Genomic DNA, 20,418 nt, shown 5'->3' with positions numbered 1-20,418 from the left:
CTCGTGTTCAAAGATAGATTCCTGTCCGCGCTGTACTGCAAATTCGTACTTAAGTTCATCTAATGTGACTACCTTGGCTGCAATAATTTGTGCGCTACGAACTGTCCTGCTGACCAGTGAGCGCATCGCCTAACTCATTGCCACCTTTGAACAGGGCCTTGTTGTTGTAACGAAACATTAATCGTGCCTCTAGCGTCGGTGCTGACTGTATGTAACCGTTCACAGTGCCCGCCAGAAGTTTGTGAGGAGAGCCTGGGAGAAGGCTGGAGTCAGCGACAAGTGGTCCCAAAGCAGCTGGGCCAAGAAGATCGAGGCAAGACAGAAGGTAAAGGCTGTGTTTGTGTTTCCGATCACTGTCAACATATTGGGTGTTAAGCTGTGCCAAGCGGTGTGACATGCGTGAGAGTAAAGTGAAGTAAATCACTCCGGTTGTATCCCTGACCCCTATCTTCCTGGTTGTCTTTGCAGAGGGCCAAAATGTCTGACTTTGACCGCTACAAGGTGACGAAGGCCAAGAGGATGGTAAGTGCAACACACCCAAGTCGCCTCATTTAAGCAGGTTTCATTACTGTAAGACCAGTGGGCCAGCGAAATACCATGGGATTAATTCTGGCTGTTACAAATAACAGGTGTCACCATAAATAATTAATCTTTAATATATGTAAATATCAGTTGTATATTCCTTTACCTTTAACATATTTAAATAGTTAATAGCGTGTTTACTCCTCTTTCCTGTTGATATTAAGGTTATAACTATTTTAATTGTTGAATATGTTTTGTAGATAGTCTTTTTAAAAAGTCTAAAATCTAATGATCGTTTTTGGACCTAACATTGTCTTAAATATGATTTAGTCAGATCTTAAAGTTGTGTTGATTAATAGTTAATGTTAATTTTCAGTCTTTGGAAAGAATTATATTAATGCTGTAACAACTACAAAATGGAACCAGTACTGGTTTCACTTCATATCCTTTGTACTTTTTTGCCAGTATGGCGATAAAATGGGTCTTAAATTGTATTCATAATGGTCTTAAATTTAACCTGTTGGTACCTGCTGAAACCCTGTAGATAATTGCCTCTTTATAAGCTTAATTGACAACATTTTGCTTTATTTCTGTTCCCTGGACTGTTGGATATTTACGTAACCACACTGCTCTCAATCTGTTTGTGCGTATATTAAAATGGAGAGCACTGTACTAAAACACATCACGTTAACACCGTTGAATGTACTGAATCAGAAGTCCACTGTATGTACTATTAAGTGTTTCCTAAGCGTAAAGTGTGGCGTTCTTAGAGCATTCAATGAGTATTGTTAATTAATGCACTTATTCTCTTTGTTTCTACAGAGGAACAAGATCATCAAGCACGAGGTGAAGAAGCTCCAGAAGGAGGCAGCAAAGAAGTGAAAAGTTTTCACAAAATAAATCTCTTGTTCAATTGTTCATCTGTGTCTTCTCCTTTTATCATCTCTGGTGTCAGTTAACATATCTTATGCCAAATAAAAAGGTGAAATGATCTTGACTGTGGCTTGGCCTGCACCTGCAGAATACTGAATGTAGTCTGAAGTTGGTCATGTTTCATCCAGGGGGCCAAGCACTTCAACCTGATCTGTAACCGTTCTGTTTGAAAGTAGAGTAAGTAGTTGGTGGGTCAGTTACTGCTCTGTTTAATAATAATGAATCTGTAGAAGCTGTTAAAGTATCCACAGGCACTCAATCAGTAAGTTTAATAACAGGAAGAGTAATGAAATAAACTGGGGCAAGGAAAAAAAGTTAATATTACTAACCCTCCCAATTTACATGTATCTGAACATTTACGTAATACTATATAAGTGTAGATTGTCTCCAAATAAGATGTAATGTTTTGAAGCATATTTAATCTTTTCTAATTGAATAGTCTTCCAGATATATTTTAATGTTTGGGACCGTTTTTTTGTTTTTTTCCAGTGTGAGTATTGATGTTTTTACATTGAGGGAATTACACGAGTGTCACGTAGGAAAGGTTCTCGTCCACCATTGGCTCAGATCACGCTCAGCTAAAAAATAGTTCTCCCTCAGTACACTTAGAAACTCTTGTTTAATAGAACATCTTAAAAATGACTAACTTTAAATACATAGTGCAGTGAGGAACCGAATCGCAGTTGGGAGCTGTTCTTTTTTTAATGTCCTTGTTTGTGGACATTTCTGCACTAAAAGCTGTTTTGCATCTAAGTTAATTGTAGCCTGCTTAGTTTTTTATTGTGCCGCAAAGTTTTTTAGGTGTTCCACAAATAACAAGTGAAGATTAAACATTCATATTTTATACAAATGGTTAATCCAAAACAGTGATCTCACTGTCAGCAGAGAGATGTGGCCACATTGTCGAGTGTTTTACAATGAATCAGATCAGACATTAAAATCTAGTCCACACATGCCAAATAAAATTATAATCTATATTTCAGAATAACTCAATCTCAGATATCCCACCAATAGAATATATATTGGTGGGATATCTGAGTTGGAATGATTCTGATTCAAATCTTACCCTATCATTCCTCCCAGGGATTATTTCCCGGATAAAATGAGTTACCCCCAGGCTGGCTTCTTAAAAATAAATAAATATAAAAATTAGCCAGTCTTTTGAACACCTCTTTGAAAGGAACGGCTCCACAAGATCTGGCTCCCTTCAAAGAGCCGTTAATCCCATCTCTATTGGCTTCTCATTCAGCAGAAACTTCAGGGAGACTTAACTTACAGTGCTGAGCTACCGATCCTCCGTTTGTTGTTCCTCTTGCTGCTGTAAAAGCTTTAGGTAAAGCCTCAACGCTGTCTGAAACCCACTTTGGTAGTGGGAAAATGCATTCAGGGATAAGGTTCTGTGAACATGAAGCAAACTATATTATGTTGTGTTATTCTATGTTTAATTTTACAGGCTTACAGTATAATATTTTATGTTCATGTATGTTCATCCTCATGTATTCACACTGGTTGTCTCACACTAGTTAGGAGAGTTGTTATTCATTGTGCCGTGAGCTCAGCACATCCCAAAGACCAAGACTGTCTCAGGGAGAGTTGGGAAAGAAAATCACTCTATTATATATACTAGTGATTCTAGTCAGTTGTATCCCGGGAAAACTCGGTTTGATTGTAACCTGTGTTGATGCACATCAATCTTGCACGTGGAATGAAACGGTCAGTTCTCTTTGCTTTCTGTGAGTCTGTGTCACCATGCTGTGGACCTTCAGTGGGAGTTTGTGGTCTCATTCTAGTCAGATAGCTGAAACTTTAAGTCAGATAGACATCGATTGAAGTGCACTGAGACAAGAAAAACAACACTTTCAAATTTGTGAAAACTTTATTCTACCAGTCAAAATGCTAAAAGGGGAGATTTTACTCTTTCCCCCCACATTTAGACCACATTGGACCAGGTTCAGATCAAAAACCACCATACTAGACTTGACCCCGGAGAAGCCAGAGACTCTTTAAAGCAGTTTCAGATTTGTGAAACCTTTGTTCTATTTGTGACAATTAAAAAAAGAAGTAAAATGTAAGTTTTTTCCCCCATATCTATAGTGGGTTTTGATCTGGACCTAGTCCAATGTGGTCTAAATGCTGGCGAAAAAGCAGAGAAATATTGCAACATCTTTGCATTTTCACAAATAGAATAAAGGTTTCACAAATCAGAGACTGTGTTTTAAAGAGTCTCTGGCCTCTTTGGGGTAATCATTGACATGTCTAGGTAAAGTGGTTTTTGATATGGACTTGGTCTAAATGTGGGGGGAAAATAGTAAGAGGTTCCCTTTTAGCATTTTGACAAATTTGAAAGTGGGCCAATAGGGCTTTACTTAAAGCTTTCACAACAGTAAGAGGAGCAAAAAACTGAGGATTAGTTGTTCAGCACTGTAAGTTAAATCTCTCTTAAGATTTCCTGACTTACATCAACTTTAATACTGACGTATTGTGTTTCCTACTTTTCTCCCGATAATCCAGTCTATGACTCAGTTGATCAGGATTTAGGATTAATGTACAGCCCACTAAACTGGCCTTGATGAGTGTGTGAAATTCATATAGAAAGCTAAACATCGGGCAAAATAAGATGTTTGTTTTGTGCTAAGAATCCTTGTCTCCACTAGATGGCAGTGCCAGCTAATAGTGGACCTTGACCTCTTTGTCTTTATTTTGACTTACTTAAAAAAAAGCATAAAACCAAGGTAATACCCTTTCAGATGCATGAAGCTTAATTCTGCAATGCTAAATCCTCTATAGATTATACACAAGAGTGAACTGTTTGCAGCCGATGGTAGGCCATTAATAATTATCACATTGAACTTGCATCACTCAACCACAGCACAGTGCAGCCTGCCACCAATGGCAACACATACCACATCTTCCCATAGAGCACAGGCCTCCTGCAGCCCAGTCCTGTCTGAGGTGAATCAGTGTGGAGATCCTGTCACCAGCCAAACAGGTTCTACTTAAAATCTCAGAGAGGAGCTTGTAAATATTACATAACTCACTTGAACATTGCCCAGCCGGTTCAGTGCAGAGAACAGGGACACACAGTTCATGCCAACACACCTCCCCTCACACCAGCACACAGCAGGCACCGGATTCCTCCCTGGCAGGATGGGTGAGTGAGAGGTGAGGGAGGCCTGGGGGGGGCAACTGACTTATTGGTCTGAATGACTGCTTGCTTGGATATTATATAGTAGTATAAAAGCTGATAATGACCCTTTGTTCTTCTGTAGCCGGGGTCATGTAATGAATCAGTGTGTGTTTGCCGCCCACAGTTCATCTGAATGGATTGAGTCAGGGTCCAAACATGAGCACAGATCAATAAAGTACATTTTCTGTTATTATCATGCTTTTCTCTGAGCGTAGTTCTGACGTCAAGATGAATGGTACCGATGCGCAGTGATGATAAAGGTGTCATTCACAAGTAACCACACCGGAAAACAGTTCCCCGGTCCCTTCAAAATAAATATCCATAACGAGTGAGACTGATCTTTATGTTTATGTTGGTAAAAACCCTATATATTGAGCCCATTGCTTATATTTGCTGTATATACTGATATTAGCACATGTAAGTGGTTTGTTATTCACAGTTTTGAAGTTAGGTCTTTCTCTTAGCTGTTCTTAAAGACATCTGTGTGTCTCTGTGTCAGTTGTTCATTTATCTCTTGGTATATGCCAAATAAATGTTAAAAACGTTTTGAGAGTTTTCATATTTAAATACACCACTTTTCTCTTCCTCTAAAGCATTCAATATGTTTGATGACTCATTAAATATGTTTGATGACTCATTGATTGATGGAGCAAATACATAAATGTAACCAATCAAATGTGAACTCTCGCAATGAAGTGAATTCTGTTCAACTTCCCCAAAGTTGTAATATTTGAGAATGATAAAAATGCTCACATGCAAGTGCACTGACTAACAGTTAATTTTCATTTAAGGGGTTTTCTCAAGTCCAAAAAGGAATGACTAATAGCTGAGGAAAAAAGTGTAAATACAAAAGCAAAAGGTCCATGTTACATATTAAATTATTTTTTAGGCCTATATCATTCATATTTTAATAAAACTTGTAAAAACAATAAGATCAGTTTTTATTGTTTTTAACTGACTGAAATAGACCTGTTTCATAGTTGAACCTTTCCACTGGCGCTAACAGAGGACCGTGCTTTTATTCTGAAAGCGACACTTCCTGTGTCCGCCCGCTACCTGTGTGTGTTTGACGCAGCTGAACGCGCGAGAGGGGGAGCTGAACGAGGAGGCTGAGTTGACAGTGTGACAGACTTACACGGGGACTCGTTGGATTCATCGTCGTCCGCTCGCTGTCAGCCACTCAGTCGGTACCGACTGTCACACTGAACGCGGGACCGTTTCAGCCCCGTTAAAACCCGCAGCTCACCGCGCGGAGCCCCCGCACACTCCCGCGGGTTTAGAGGGAGCAGATAGGACGGCTGCCGCTGCTTCAGGTCCCTGTGTGGTAAGTAGAGCTGCATGCAGGCTGACGGTGTGGGCCCGTGTAGTAATATGTGTCAACTTATATCTGCTCCGGCGGATTTCTGTGGGGCACTTGTGTTTAAATGCGCATCCTTCGAGGCGCATTTTAACATGCTGCCCGTGTCTTCACAGCTTTTATCCGTGTGCTGTTGGCGCAGGCTGGTCTGCGCTGTCATGTTATTGTGGATGCAGCCAGCAGGCATGTTGACAGTACAGGGGGACTGGGGGTGTGTGTGTGTGGGGGGGGTCCCATATGGGCAGTAGCACCTATACAGTGAAGATAAAGCTGATAAAATGGAGAATTGTAACGCAGCTTGAACACAACAGTGCTTTCATATTGTGCTTATTGAAAGTCATACTGTTCACACATATGATGCTACTAATAGAGTCCTATTATATGGGACTGTGTGGTGGTTTACAGTGACTTCTTAATGATATCTGCAGCCCTACAATAACCCCATGTAGATAAGATAGTGTAGAGTAATTAGTGTCTTAGTTCTTTAGAGATGTTATTGTGTCCTTGTGGATCGGTATTGATTCAGGGACCTTACAATATCTATATAGCACCTTATGTTACAACCATAACTGCTGTGTTGCCACTGTAACACTCGTCTCTTAGTGATGTGTAATATTTGTGTTCTACTTGTATTTGTTAGCAGTGGCTCCCAAACTGGGTTTTAGGACCCCTGCAAGGGGTCACAAGTGAGTTGTGAGGGGTGATGAGATGATTAGGATAGGACAACAGGAAACACAATAAAACAAATTGCTGCTACTTAATATAATGTTGTTGTTTTTTCCAGACTTTTCCATCCAACCGTTGGTTTTTCTATTGCATGATTCCAGCCTCATATATGAAAATCTCTTAAGTGTTTGGTTGAACTGGTAGAACTGGATACCAGATCTGTCTCTGAATCATCTGAACTAACTTGGCTCTCCTTCACACATTGATACCACATCGATATCATGATCCAATGTACCAGCAAGCTGATTGTCCAGTCAACCAGTTTATAATCCCCCAGTTCATATCTTGAATCTCACAGGCTGTGTGAGTGGAGCAGCTATTATAACAGGTCCTTGACCTCGCGTGTGTGTGTCTGTGTACACACATGCACACTACTACCTGGTAAATCAATACACCAGCAGCACCTGGAACAGTTACACAAACGGCCTCAAAGCATGCGTGGCAGCTACATTGCTGTACTGGATGTGAGGAGGACGAGAGGCTTGGCTGGCTTTGTAATTAAAACACCAAACTGTTTCTAACATCCAATTTTCTCAACTTGTAATTTCGCTCATCACCTGCTTTAAACCGATCAAGTGATTGCGCACACACTCTTGAGGTAAATAAGAGGTCTAGATTTAGGCAAGCAGATCCTGGTTTGACCCAGCTCACCACCACGCTCCAGCCCACGCTGATCTCACCTAACCTGCCCCGTCAGCCTGACTGGTGTGCCAGAGCTGTCACAGTGTATGTGTCTGTGATTGTGTGTGTGTGTGTGTGTGTGTGTCTCCTTTCATGGCTTCACTTTTGTGAAACATCAACACCTACATGTTGTCAGTGTCAGGCAAAGAGTTCAGCGGTGTTGAGATTACTTTTGTGTCTGTGTGTGCGAGTGAGAGAGAGATAGATAGACAGAGACAGATTGAGATGTCAGCTTCCTATTATAAGAAAAATGACTCACTCTTTTCTCACAGGTACAATCCTCCAACTGACGATCACAGAAAAACCCCAAAGAGCTTTTTGGGCTTTCATAGTTTCGTTTTTTGCAACCGCAGTCTGCTGGTGGGTTCGAGACGTTTTGATTTTATCCATCTTACTGTATCTAGTCAGTGTTGATAGGTGTGTTCCTTGGCAACAGTTGTTATGGTTTCCTGTTGTCTCTGTGAATCCAGGTGAGTGGGGCACACCTAGGCGAGGATCGCCTCCCAGAAATGAGGAATGTTCTTTGCCTGCACATTGTGTGTTTTGCCGTCTCTGTGCTCTTGGCACGCAGGTAGATTCCTGGAAGAGGAATGCCATACCTCCCCTGGAGGCGTTGTTTCATAACCAGGGCTGTGAAGCAACATACTGTATGACGACAGTCGCTTCTGGTGAACAGAGCAGAGGTTCGGACATGTGAGCGCGGCGGTATTTGAGATTTATTGGTCTAGAATCGGAGAGTTTTGTCATCCCCGAGGGGCAAAAAATATCTAATGACACAACACTTAGTATGAAACAATTCTAAATATAGTAGAGAAGCATTGGATGGTGTGTGTGTGTGTGTGTGTGTGTGCATTAACTTGAGCTGAAAAAATAGTTTTAGTATTAATTGATCACTAATTAGCAGTAGTTTTAATGTCATATCAATTAACTGTTTTTTTGTATTTTCCATTTATCAAAGCTGTGTTACTAACAACCTTTGGCAAGGGTTAAGGTTAGTGTATAAAATACATTAAGAAATGTCTCATGAACACTTTACAGTCGTATCTGTACAAGAGAGTCAGTGATTGTCCCCAAGTATTCATGTGGAATATTGAATATATTTGATCATGTAGGCCATGTGTTGGGTTGTACACATATGGGACTGCTAGTTTTAGTTTTAGTTTAGCTTGGATTGGAAGAGATCGGAAACTTTTTCACAATTATAACTGATTTTATTGTTAAAGGATACGCCTAGCTAGCAGCATGGCTCAAGGTTTGGTCACGTCAGAACGAACATTTATGATCCCATCATCACATTAAAATTTGAATTGGTCTAATTTCTTTCTCATTTATGACCAAATACCTGTAAAACCAGCAACTAACTCTAGCATTTAGTACAACCTCACAGATTTGCTAGCAAGGCTGTAGATTCTTTGTTTTGCATTGTTACCCTAACACGCAGAGGATGCAGTCTTGAGGGTGAGACAGGTTCACGACTCAGCATTTAGCAGGACTTCCTCCAAAGCACTGACTCAGTTTATTGTACTGATTCATTGAAGTGTCGTGTTGTCAATATGAAAGGGTGAATTTTGACCTCCTCTCTCTCGTACCATTTTCACCCTCAGATCACGAGAAGATGGGATTGAATTGAGCGGAGCACTGCAAATATTTGCCGTTCCCATCCAGCAGGGGATCTTCCCTTCAAACCCCTGAAGCTACCTCACGAGACCCACAGCTGGCCTAGCATCAACCGAACCACCGCCACAAACCTCAGCTAACTTCTACCCACTCAGGAGGAGATGGAGAACTGACCGGAGACCAGCAGGCAACAGAGGGCAGCTCCTTCGTCCTAGTCCACGTGCAGCCATGGCGGGGCTCAAACGTCATCACGATGGGAAGATCGCCGGGCTGTATGACCTGGACAAGACGCTGGGCCGTGGACACTTTGCTGTGGTCAAATTGGCCCGACACGTTTTCACTGGGGAAAAGGTACGTGGCTGATCGATGCCTGTACATGAAAGTGCAACGCTCTGATGCCAGTGATTAGATCTCCTCATATATAAATAGCTTCAAATAGATTTCATTCTCACCCTGAGAGACAGACATACCAAAGATGAGTGACTAGTGACACTTTGAGTAATGTCTCTGAGGTTAGATGAATGAAATGATATGAAATGAAGCCAAGATCTTGGCTTTTGTTAATGTTTTAGAACCATCACATGATGGTTTTAATGTTGTTTCTAGAGGTGTTCCCAACCAGACAAATTCTTGTAATGTTTTTGTTAGATTACTATCACAATGTCTGTAGTATCTGCAGTACACATCAGCAATTAGCTGCTTCAGTCCACAAGTACAAACAGGCTGTACAGTATGCGAAAGTTGCTGCTGATAGTTGTAGACTGGCACAGATGTGTATCATCACTGCTGTTTTTTCTCATTATGCTGCTCCTCTAGGTTGCAGTGAAGGTGATAGATAAGACTAAGCTGGACCCGGTGGCGCGGGGGCACCTTTTCCAGGAGGTGCGATGCATGAAGATGGTGCAGCATCCCAACGTGGTGCGCCTCTACGAGGTCATCGACACGGCCACCAAGCTCTACCTCATCCTGGAGCTGGGAGACGGAGGAGACATGTACGACTGCATCATGAAGCACGACGGAGGCCTCACTGAGGAGGTGGGTGGGATTGTGGGCAGTGGAGTGGCCATTAGGTTGCATGGACTGCTTCAGCTGGCAGATGAAAGATCATCCTAACTGTAGAAGTGTCCTTGACTTAGGAAGTCTCTACCGAGCGAGAAAGGAGACCAGTAAAGTAATATAAATATTAATTCTCCTGCAAATGGATGAGAGTCACTGAAATAAAGTCTCTAGGGAACAGAATTTGGATGAAGTTCTGTTTTTTTTTCTTTTTTTCTTGAGACTGTTTAGTGGAAATGCAGTGAAGGACAGTTCAAAGATAGTTAGAAGCTCACCAATGCGTTGCGCATACAGATTCTTTAAAGTTAATAAATTCCAGACACCAGGAGGCAACTGTGTGACATTGAAACATTACAAGTTAAGCAGGGAAAAGGGATGAGATATTCTCAAACTCTGCAATGGCAATAGTGGCTGACTTTCTATGTACACTTACTGGTATACAGTGAGGTAGCCAATAAGCAGTGCAATGTTGGTTTTGTGGTACAAATATGCTTAATATGCACTTAGATTAGTGCATGTGCATGAAAATTCTTTTTGGGATCAGCTGCTGGTCGTAGCTCCATATTTAAGGGACGGACATGAAAGTGGTGTCAATCTTCTCATCTCAGCAAAACAGCAATTATATTTATTTCCACAACTGTCCAACTACTGCTTTAAATTGTCTAAAACTGCATTGCTAAAGGTTTTGCTAGTTGCTGGTTAGCACTATGGAGTTTTTCTGTGGTGGTTGTGTTTGCTGTCTCATGGGCTAACAAACTGCCACAGTATTGTACCGAAATACATTACTCTTGCTAACGTTCCTGCCCCCTCCTCCACAAGGTGGCCAAGTGTTACTTCGCCCAAATAGTCCACGCCATCTCCTACTGCCACCGGCTGCATGTGGTGCACAGGGACCTGAAGCCGGAGAACGTAGTGTTCTTCGAGAAGCAGGGTGTCGTCAAGCTCACCGACTTCGGCTTCAGCAACCGGTTTCAGCCCGGGAAAAAGCTCAACACCTCCTGCGGCTCTCTGGCGTACTCTGCTCCCGAAATACTGCTGGGGGACGAGTACGATGCTCCTGCTGTGGGTGAGTTCAAACAAGTGACAGAGAGTGAGTTCTGGGTTACGTCGCTGATGCGGATTGATCAGAGTCAGATCATTATTACAGCTGTTACCTTTACTGGTATGGGACACAGTCCGGAGTCCAGTGTGTGTCGCAGGTCACATAACGCGGTACAGGCCGTCCTCTACTGTATGAGCCTGGTTGACTGATGCTTTCACATTCACACTCTCTATCTGCTGATATGAGCTACTGATAGCTCTGCATGCACTTTGACCACACTATATGACCTGCAGTACTTTGGATAGACCCCCTCAGACAACTTTATCAGCCGGCTGATAGAAAGGCGAGGAGCTGCTCAAAGTTCAGAAGGTGTTAGCCCACCTGACAGTTTGGAAATGAGACTTAATCCACCGAATTGCAGTCCCACACCTGCAGTTTATTTTTGTCTGCAGTTGACATTTATTGACAGTCATGGCCTTTCTGTGTATAATAAAATCTGATATCAGATCGGGGCTGAAATTGGTTTCCTCAGCCTTCTCTTCTTCTGTGGTTGCAGCGTACACACACACCTCAAGCAGCCTCACAGTCGCCTGTCCCATCGATAGTGGTGCCAATCCAGCTTAGACATTAAATTAAAATGTAATGGAAATGAAATGAAACAGTTGTGCGGATTCGCTGGGTAAAGAAGCGTCGGGGGGGGGTGACAAGAGAAAGGAGAGGAGCGGGCGAGAGCATCAGCAGTCCCTCTGTCTACCCAGAGGCCACTGCGTCAGAGCAAAAGAGAAGCATTCTCTGTTTTTCTGACTGAGTGGATTTGCAGTGGCTATTTTCTTCTGTCTGCCTTCGCTTCATCTCAGCCTCTTTTGTGCCAAGAAGATGAGCCTCTCCCAATTATTGAAAGTGCAGTAATAATAGCCTCTGTTATTGGACCGCATGTGTGGGTTTTGGATGATCGTGTGAGTGGCTGGGTACGTGAGGTCAGCTGTCCTGTACAAGCCTGCCTGAGCACTTGACCCAGATGACAAGTCAGATCTTTGTGGACATTTTCAGCTTGTGTGTGCGTGTGTGTGTGTGTTCTGTCCTCTGGAGTGTTCATGCCGACCGTGCACTATTGTTCATTCAGCTGAGATGATGATGTTTTGATTGCGAGGATTATCCACCCAGCCGGGATGTAATATTGTGTGATTCTATCAGTGGTGCAGTTTGATGTGAAACAGGCTGAGTGGGGGCCAGCAGTCCTGAAGTCCGGGGCTTTGAGGTAACCTGGCCTGGGATTACGTCGCTGCCAAGGTACCTGCTGACAGTCTGTAGGGTGCTGAGTTTTGCTGGTGACTTGCCAGGTGGCGGCGAGCCCAGTTTGTTGTGGAGATAAAGAGGCTGTCCTCGCTCGGCTCTCTCAAATCGGGCCTGTTTGGAGTTCGTTGCTCTTTTGAGGAAGTGCTGAAAATAATTTGAGGGAAATGTTACACCAGTAGTCAGGCCTACAGAGCTTACAGAAGGAGCCAATTAGGAGGCTCAGAATGCCTAAACTGCGAAAAAAGGCAGAAGAAAAGCAAAATGTATTTATTAATCTAAAGGTGTCAAGTGCTTTTACCAGCAGAAAAACGTCTTCATTCTCTCACATGCTTAGGCATCAAGACTAGTGCTGCAAATAACACTTATTTTCATTATAGATTAATCTGTTTCTCTATTAACCGTCAAGAAATGGTGAAAAATACCCTAACCTAACCTCCAGCCTCTGAGGGACAGAATAAAATGAATTTTGAGAATAGAATAATCAAACAAAAGTATGTGAAATTTCATTCTGATGCATAATATCTGAAGGAAATGTTGTGTGCACTTTCGGGAGCGGATGGTGGACTAACAATTGATATGAAAAGATGCCTGCCTCCTTTTGCCTTTTGATGTTATGCAGTGTGTGGGCTCTTTCCTTTTTGTCTCCAGTAAATGGAAATTTAAATATAGATTTCTGCTTCCTCTTCAAGAAGCACAAGCCGCACATTAACTTACCTAATAGCAATTACAAAGAACATATCCTGGGCACATGCATAATTCAGAGCATATCTGTGCATAATGAACAAGTGAGAGGTTTTTTTTTTTTTATAGAAAAAATATGTTGCATAATGATCAGCAGGCCAGGATGCTGAACTTGGCCCACTCCGCCTCGGGGTTAACAGTGTCAAGACACAAGGGAGTGGTTGTTGGTTATCTCAGGGAAGCAATTGGTGTGAAAATGCAATGCAGGACAGCAGAAAGGGATGTTTACACTCCCAGCTGTCGCCAGTAAGTAGCCGGCGTTGTTAGCTCAAGTGATGCTAATGTGCAGTGACGCGAACGGTGTTATCCAGAGATGTGTCAGCCATCTGGTTTATAAATAAAGTTATCGAGGAAGGAAGTTTGGCGGACCGCTGACGCGAGTAATGAGGGAGAAGGGTCACGGTTGCTAGGATACGTTGGCTAGGGGTAAGATGGTGGTGGGGACTGCAGCAGCGTTTGCTCCCTCCATCAGCAGTATGAGACGCTCCTTCAAGCCTCAGAGCAATAAATACTCGCCACCCACAGTAAACTGGCACATTTACTTCACCAGATTGAAATCTCCAGCGTTTCCTTTCAAACTGCACTGATATGAAGAAATGTGAAGACATATCACAAGGGGTGTTGGGGAGGATAAACCCACTTAATCTCAGTTTACCACCTCTGTTTTATAGAATAAGTCTTTAATGTATCAAACTGATGTAAGTTACACAAGCACATGCTCTGTTCAGGTTGTCACTGTTGCGTCTGCTGTTCTGTCTTTTGATAAAAAGTAATCTGCTGCACAGGAAGTGGAAGTATTTTACATTTCTGGTTGGTTTTATTATTTAGAGAGAAAAAGTCACACACCACTTTGTTTTATCAAATAGTGACACACCATTAGGCACCTAAAACCTAAAATGGCAGTAAAAAGACTCAAAGATAAGCACTTTAAAGCTGCACTAATATTTTTATATTAACAATTAGTCAAATGACTGTTTACTGTCAAAGCGGTCGCTCATGCTGACAAACCCACAGAGAATTATCACCCCACTCTCCCCTCAAAATTTACAGGACTTCTTAGCATCTTTGAGCTCATTGTTTCTGTTAAATCAGCTGTCCACCACCTGCCTAGCACCAAATGCTACATAAAGTTAGCAACTAGATAGCTAGCAACATGATTCTGAATTAATACTAATGTTGGCTGTTGTGTCTTCTAGACGTGTAAATAGGCAACTGTTTGCTAACATGTTGGCCACAAGTTTACAAGTTGATACGTCAGTGTTGTGTTTACAGCCTGTTCCGCTGCCCCCAAGTGGCCAAAAAAAAACAATTAACGCAGCTTTAAAATTAAAGAAAGGCACTGTCAAGTCAACATACTCACTAGGAATCTGTATGCTTTTATGTTACTGTCTCTCTGCTCGTAGTCGGTATATGACTGCAGAATGTGTGTCAGTGGACCATCCTGCTGACCAGAGCGGCACAGAATGCCCAGAGCAAAAAGTTGCTCTTTTAAACTGGATAATCGGACCAAGAGAACTGTTCCATGAAATTAGCATTTGTATGAAGCTTTAAGGGATGAACACATTAACCCACTTTCCTCGCACTATGTGTTTGTGTGGGAGTGCATGCATGCATGTGTGTGTGTGTGTGTGAGCATGACGCCGGCAGCAGCAGCAGTGCAGAGACTCATCCTTGGTTAGACAGATGTGTCCTAAGCCTGTACGTATTTATGGAAATGGCTCTGATCGAATATGATTTATGCTTCATTTGGACTGGGAGGGAGGCAGCTTTTGTTTTTTTATATCTAGGTCACTAAGCAGAAAGGACATATGCTTCACTATATGTCTGTCATCATTTTTGTTTTCATATCTGTGGCCGTCCTCTTTAAAAACAAAATCACACTTAATTCTCATGTTATGTGCCTCAAAAGTGTGTTTTAGTAACTGAAAGCATTCTCTCTGTGTCTCTGCAGATATCTGGAGTTTGGGGGTGATCCTCTTCATGCTGGTCTGTGGCCAGCCCCCCTTCCAGGAGGCTAACGACAGCGAGACGCTCACTATGATCATGGACTGCAAATACACAGTGCCTCCGCACATCTCCCATGCATGCCGAGAGTGAGTAACACGCACGCGTGCATACCCACACAGATGGACGGGGTACTCTGCAGGTGCTGCATATTTCATGTTTGTAGATGTGTGAAGAAAAGAGGAGCGGTCTCTCTTCTGCTGCCTCTTCGTTGTCCTGCTTTTCGCTCTTTGCTGCAGTCAGCTGCTCCACCAGAGATGCAGTGCTGCGTTAAGTGTATCTAATGCACCCTTTAAAATCGGCCCTCTATTTTTAACATTGTGAGGGTTTAACGATGCGTCAAGGCAGAGCAGGGCGAAATAGGTGCTGAATACATTTTGAATGGCTGCAGCTTTGAAAACACATTTTATTTTTGGACATGACTTCATTAGTTTTTTGTTGCACACAGTACTTTAAATATTGGCACGCGTCCTGGTGCATGTGTTCAACCCTAAAATTGCTAACCCATGTGGCCTTGAGGAAACAGCACTTTTTCCTAGTTTGTGTGAATGATTCACCCACTAAAATTAGTTATGCTACACCTATAAACTAGACTGCGGAATAAATGCTGAAGATGGATAGCTTGTCTACTGTATTATCTCTAGGATCATTCTGCTTTATTATAACTTAACATCAAGTTAGTTCAGACACTCAAGTTGGGCTTGTGTCAGGTGATTAATCATTCATCAGCTGTGTGGCTGCCACCTAAATACTAATGTCCAATCATATAAATACAGCTGTACGGGATGGCGATTGGAATCATTTGGAGTTTGTTGGAACCCGGGTGGGTGGAGCAAGAGACGAGCATTCAGACGATCAGACAGGTTGTAAACAAGCCAACAGTTTAGCCAGTTTATCTAAACCACTGAATTTGAAGGTCAAACTAAAGGTCAGCACATCAAAATGTTGGTAATAGTCCCAAATCCCAGGAAAACTGCACGTTTACATTTACAGCAAGTACAGTAGGTCAAAGTCCAAACAGAAATTGTTGTGTGATCTGTGATGGATGTTTACAGCAGGCAGTTTAGGTAATAATTTTACCATTCGCTTTCATTTTCTCTTCCAGATAAGTCTGGCTATCTGAGGGGTTTGTTTAAAATCTGTCCAAATGTCTGAATGCTCATGTTGGTCTGATTTATTTGAGTGATGCCATCTTCCTAGATTTCAGGAATTAACTTGATGAGTACAATGTTATTACTGCTGATACAGAGGATGCCCAAAGCAAAACAAAAAGACCTGGTGATGTTTCTAAATGCCAGATAATAGCCATGATGCAGTTATCCCAAATACTAAGGGAACATTGTGAATATGTGTATCTAAACACAGATAGAGTACTGACATTTCTGTAGTTCCTCCATAACCCTGATCCCCTGTGTGACTCCCTCCAGTCTTATAGCCCATATGCTGCAGAGGGACCCCAAGAAACGAGCGACCCTAGACGAGATCGAGGGCCACAAGTGGCTTCAAGGTGTCGACCCGTCCCCGGCCACCAAGCTGTCCACCCCTCTCGTGTCCCACCGCAGCCTGTCGGAGGAGGAGCATGGCTCCATCATCCAGCGCATGGTGCTGGGCGGCATCGCAGACCGAGACACCATAACTGAGTATGTGCCCCTTTATCTCACACTCGCATGTAAATTAACATGCAGCTATTCTTTCCTGTGTAATCTCCAAAAATTCGCCATGGTCCACTAGTCCAACTGAAGCTTAATTGAGTGTCGTCAACAGTTTAATTGCCATTAACAACCAGCTGGCAGTCAATCCTGAGCTGTTGCCATGTCAAATTAAATCTCCACCCCCCTCACTTCCTTTTGACTCACGGTCAGGGTTTGGTGATGATCTGCGTGTTGATATGTGTGTGTGTGTGTGTACGTGCGTACTTACTCTAGATGTTCTCGTGGTGTGGTGGTTTTCCCTGTTAAAATTGTAAATCTCAGCTTTTGACCTGCCTGGCAACAAGATTTCCACATTCAGATAATACTCTGGTTCTTTGGCATTGACCCAGTACTCAGCGACAGCCTGGTACACCATTAGGGTAGCCTGGAGAGAGACATAAACAATAGCATGAACCCATATTAATATAAGCTGAATGCAAGGAAAACAGCACAAAAGAATGTTAATTTAGACACACAAATGCTTCCAGACAGAGAAAGTTCTGTGTTACCTGAGTTGATCCATAGCCTCCGCCCACCTTCTGCTGTTGATTGAACCATCTGACAAGAGGTCTGGCTTCTTCAAAGGCCTTTATTAACAGAAGTTCTTATTTATTATTAATTATTAATTAATTAATTTTATTATTACTCAAGTGCATGATTACTTTCTATGACACTTTTGCCACACATTCATGGCCCCCACAGGATGAACCCTAATGACTTTGGTGACCTTCGAACTTTACCAGTAGCAACAAACAGAGTTCTGACATACGTGCTTCAGAGTAAATAATCTTTAAGATTACTGGGTGAATTATCATTAAATTAGCAAATGCAGCAAAGGACCACAGGTTGAAGTCGAACCTCCTAAATGTTACACACTGGACCTTTAACACAGTAACACTGAGTAACTATGGTTTCTTTTGCGTGGTTAAACACACTAAATCACCTAAGTGGGATGTGCTCACCTCAGCTTTGACCAGAGCTAGTAGAGCGTAAGCTGTGGCCTTCTTATTCTTATTCTTATTCTTATTCTTCTTATTCTTATTCTTATTATACTGTATTTACGACATTCTTCATTGAAGACCCAAGTCTGTGTGTCTATCTCTGTAAGGTGATTTGTAAAAGGTACACACACACTCGCACACACACACCCACACACACACACACACAACTGATCATGTTTAGGAATATTGTGTGAGGACACCTGGGGATACGAAGTTGTTCAGGATCTCCCGGTTCAGTTTGTTTTCATTGGCCCGGGCATATGATGTCATGGCAACAGCATATGGGTTGGTGAGGCGGGGCAGACGCATCTCCAGGTACGCCACTGCTCTGTCTATACTACCTTGCAGACTCTGGACAGAAGGAAAAGGCAGCTAATGAAGAGGGAGAACCATATCCAGAGGCTTGGAGAGTGGCAGGGAGACAGAGTAAAGATTTAGATGTTCGCAGTCCTGAATGATGTGTCCTTCCAGCTAAGTCTCCCATCACCCAGGTAACTGCTGTCTTTTGTACCCATATGAGTACAGGCAGGCAGGCAGTCTTCTGAACATCACTGCTGACCAGGGTTAGAAAAAAACAACTTAGAACTCTTCACTTTATTGTAATTTAGCTGTTTTTTGGGTACTACTTGAACAAGTTTGTCTATAGAAACCATTCATCTGCATTTAGATGTAGATGTAGTAGATGTTGCAATCGGCAGCAATCGTTTCGCCATCAGTTCTGTTTTGTTTGCCCATCTAGAGCAAATCCAGCATGAAAACACACTGTAGGCCAATGAAAACCATGAAAAAAAGGTTTGGAGAGGTGACCACACTGACCAGAACAGCACTGGTGTAATTTAGGGACTTGATTTAGATAAGCAGAAACCAAATAGAGACAGATAAGGCCCTTGACTTCTATGCATGTTTAAAAGCTTTTCTGCTTTATCTGTACATTAGTTTGATAATTGATAAAAGGTATGAATGGATCACAGAAATGTCCTCGACTGATATGAGTTTTTCGATGGTCGATTTAAAGAGCAGAACAAAGAAAGAGTAAAGTATAACTGTGTTATTTCTGGGTTTGTTTTATATTGAAATCTAAAATCACAATGGGTTATGCTGTAGATTTCAGAACTTGTCTGGCGACACCCTTGGCTTTTAGGAAGTATTATGATTGAAAACATTTAAACATTTAAAAAAAATACAATTACATTGGGTGCACATTGTGATATTGTCTGTACTTTCCGAACCAATACTGGTGTAAAAATAAAACAAATTTAGGCTTACAGATGGATGCTTGAGACTTTCACCACCATCCCAAAGCTCACGAGGAGTGCTCACATCGTTCCAAAGCAACCACGCTAACAAGCCTGTCTGCAGATGTGTCTTAGACATTTCTTGTTTATCAACCTCATTAGTGCAGCATCGATCATCTCAAAATGCCTGATAATCGCCTGATTAATTGGCTGACTGGTTTATCGAGTATATTTTCTACATGGAGTTCCCCTTTTTATTGAATGCCTGCTACTGATAATGAACGGATTACTAATGGTTAAAAAGTAATACTCTAGTTATAGTTACAGTAGTTTTGGGAAGAATACTTTGAACTTTTACTAGAATAGAGTATTTCTTAACACCAATAGTTTTACTCGTAAGTTGAGTAAAATTTTTAGTAATGTAACAGTACTTCTACTTAGTACAGATTTTGGCTGACCCATCAACAGGAGCATGTGATGGCTGAAAGTAAAAACAACAAAAGTTGTCTAAAAGACTGTGGATTATCCAGAGTAACAGACTCTGTTTCTGGAAAAGATGTGGGTGTTAAAATGTCCAAAATTTAATTTTTCAATGCTGTAAAGACACAAATGAATTTCCAGTCACATCCAAAGCTTTGGCTGACTGAAGAAAATCTGAGAGGTATTTCAAAATTTTAATAATCAAAATTGTATGATGATTGCGGGGCAGGAATGAGTAAAGGATGGAATAAAGAGAGGGCAGAAAAGAAAACAATGTATGCAGGTCGGTTACTCACAGTAATACTGGCAGCACAAATCGTGCGTGACTGCATGCTCATCGTTCATGGCAATGAGGCAGAAGGCCGTCAGGGAGGCATGTGATTCTAAGCCACACACATCACCCAGCACACGGACAAAAACATATGGAAGTGTGTGTTTTTTATTGTTTTTGTGTAGTAGCAGAACTGTTACTGAAATGAGTGCACGCACCATCATCTCTCCATGTTACACAATTCCAACTTCTCTAAACATGCCGCCAGGTTGCTGTGCATTTAGAATCAGAAACTTGACAGCGTCACAGATGACGTGGCTTTGCACTGTCACCAGATCTCTGCGATCCACAGACAGAAGGGAAACAAACAAGGAAGTGAAGGGACAGTCAAAGAGAGAGGGAGAAAGAGAGAGCGGCAAGCTGCAAAAGGTTGTTTCTATGTGCCTATGATACTTTACATAAAGTCCTCCCATGTAAAAATGAATGTCTTAGTGAGTTAATTTTGATTCAACAACTCTATGCATTAGTTTACATTCACAAAGATCAAATGAAAATGTTGATAACTGATACCAGGCTCT

The 20,418-nt window shown here is 42.0% G+C and overlaps 2 protein-coding genes across 2 annotated transcripts in view; both read left to right on the top strand.

Annotated features, from left to right (window-relative positions):
* rpl14 (ribosomal protein L14) overlaps positions 1 to 1,440 on the top strand; it is a 2,816-nt gene extending 1,376 nt beyond the window's left edge. Inside the window, exons 4-6 of the mRNA XM_035682039.1 lie at positions 226 to 325; positions 469 to 522; positions 1,345 to 1,440. Of these exons, the coding sequence (XP_035537932.1) occupies positions 226 to 325; positions 469 to 522; positions 1,345 to 1,404 (214 nt within the window). The 3' untranslated portion in view covers positions 1,405 to 1,440. The remainder of the gene's footprint in view (positions 1 to 225; positions 326 to 468; positions 523 to 1,344) is intronic.
* Positions 1,441 to 5,717: 4,277 nt separating this feature from the next.
* The window catches only part of LOC118343232 (SNF-related serine/threonine-protein kinase-like), a gene marked incomplete at its 5' end in the record, with an annotated part of 23,546 nt that continues 8,845 nt past the window's right edge, over positions 5,718 to 20,418 (top strand). Inside the window, 6 exon segments of the mRNA XM_035681990.1 lie at positions 5,718 to 5,966; positions 9,011 to 9,374; positions 9,840 to 10,058; positions 10,899 to 11,145; positions 15,110 to 15,251; positions 16,590 to 16,802. Coding sequence (XP_035537883.1) covers positions 9,252 to 9,374; positions 9,840 to 10,058; positions 10,899 to 11,145; positions 15,110 to 15,251; positions 16,590 to 16,802 — 944 coding nt within the window.

The sequence above is a fragment of the Morone saxatilis genome, unplaced genomic scaffold (genome assembly GCF_004916995.1).
Source record: "Morone saxatilis isolate NCDOM2014 unplaced genomic scaffold, NCSU_SB_2.0 Contig9, whole genome shotgun sequence".
Taxonomy (NCBI): Eukaryota; Metazoa; Chordata; class Actinopteri; family Moronidae; genus Morone; species Morone saxatilis.
Note: the sequence above shows the minus strand (reverse complement) of the source record. Positions and strands in the feature narration are given on the sequence as shown.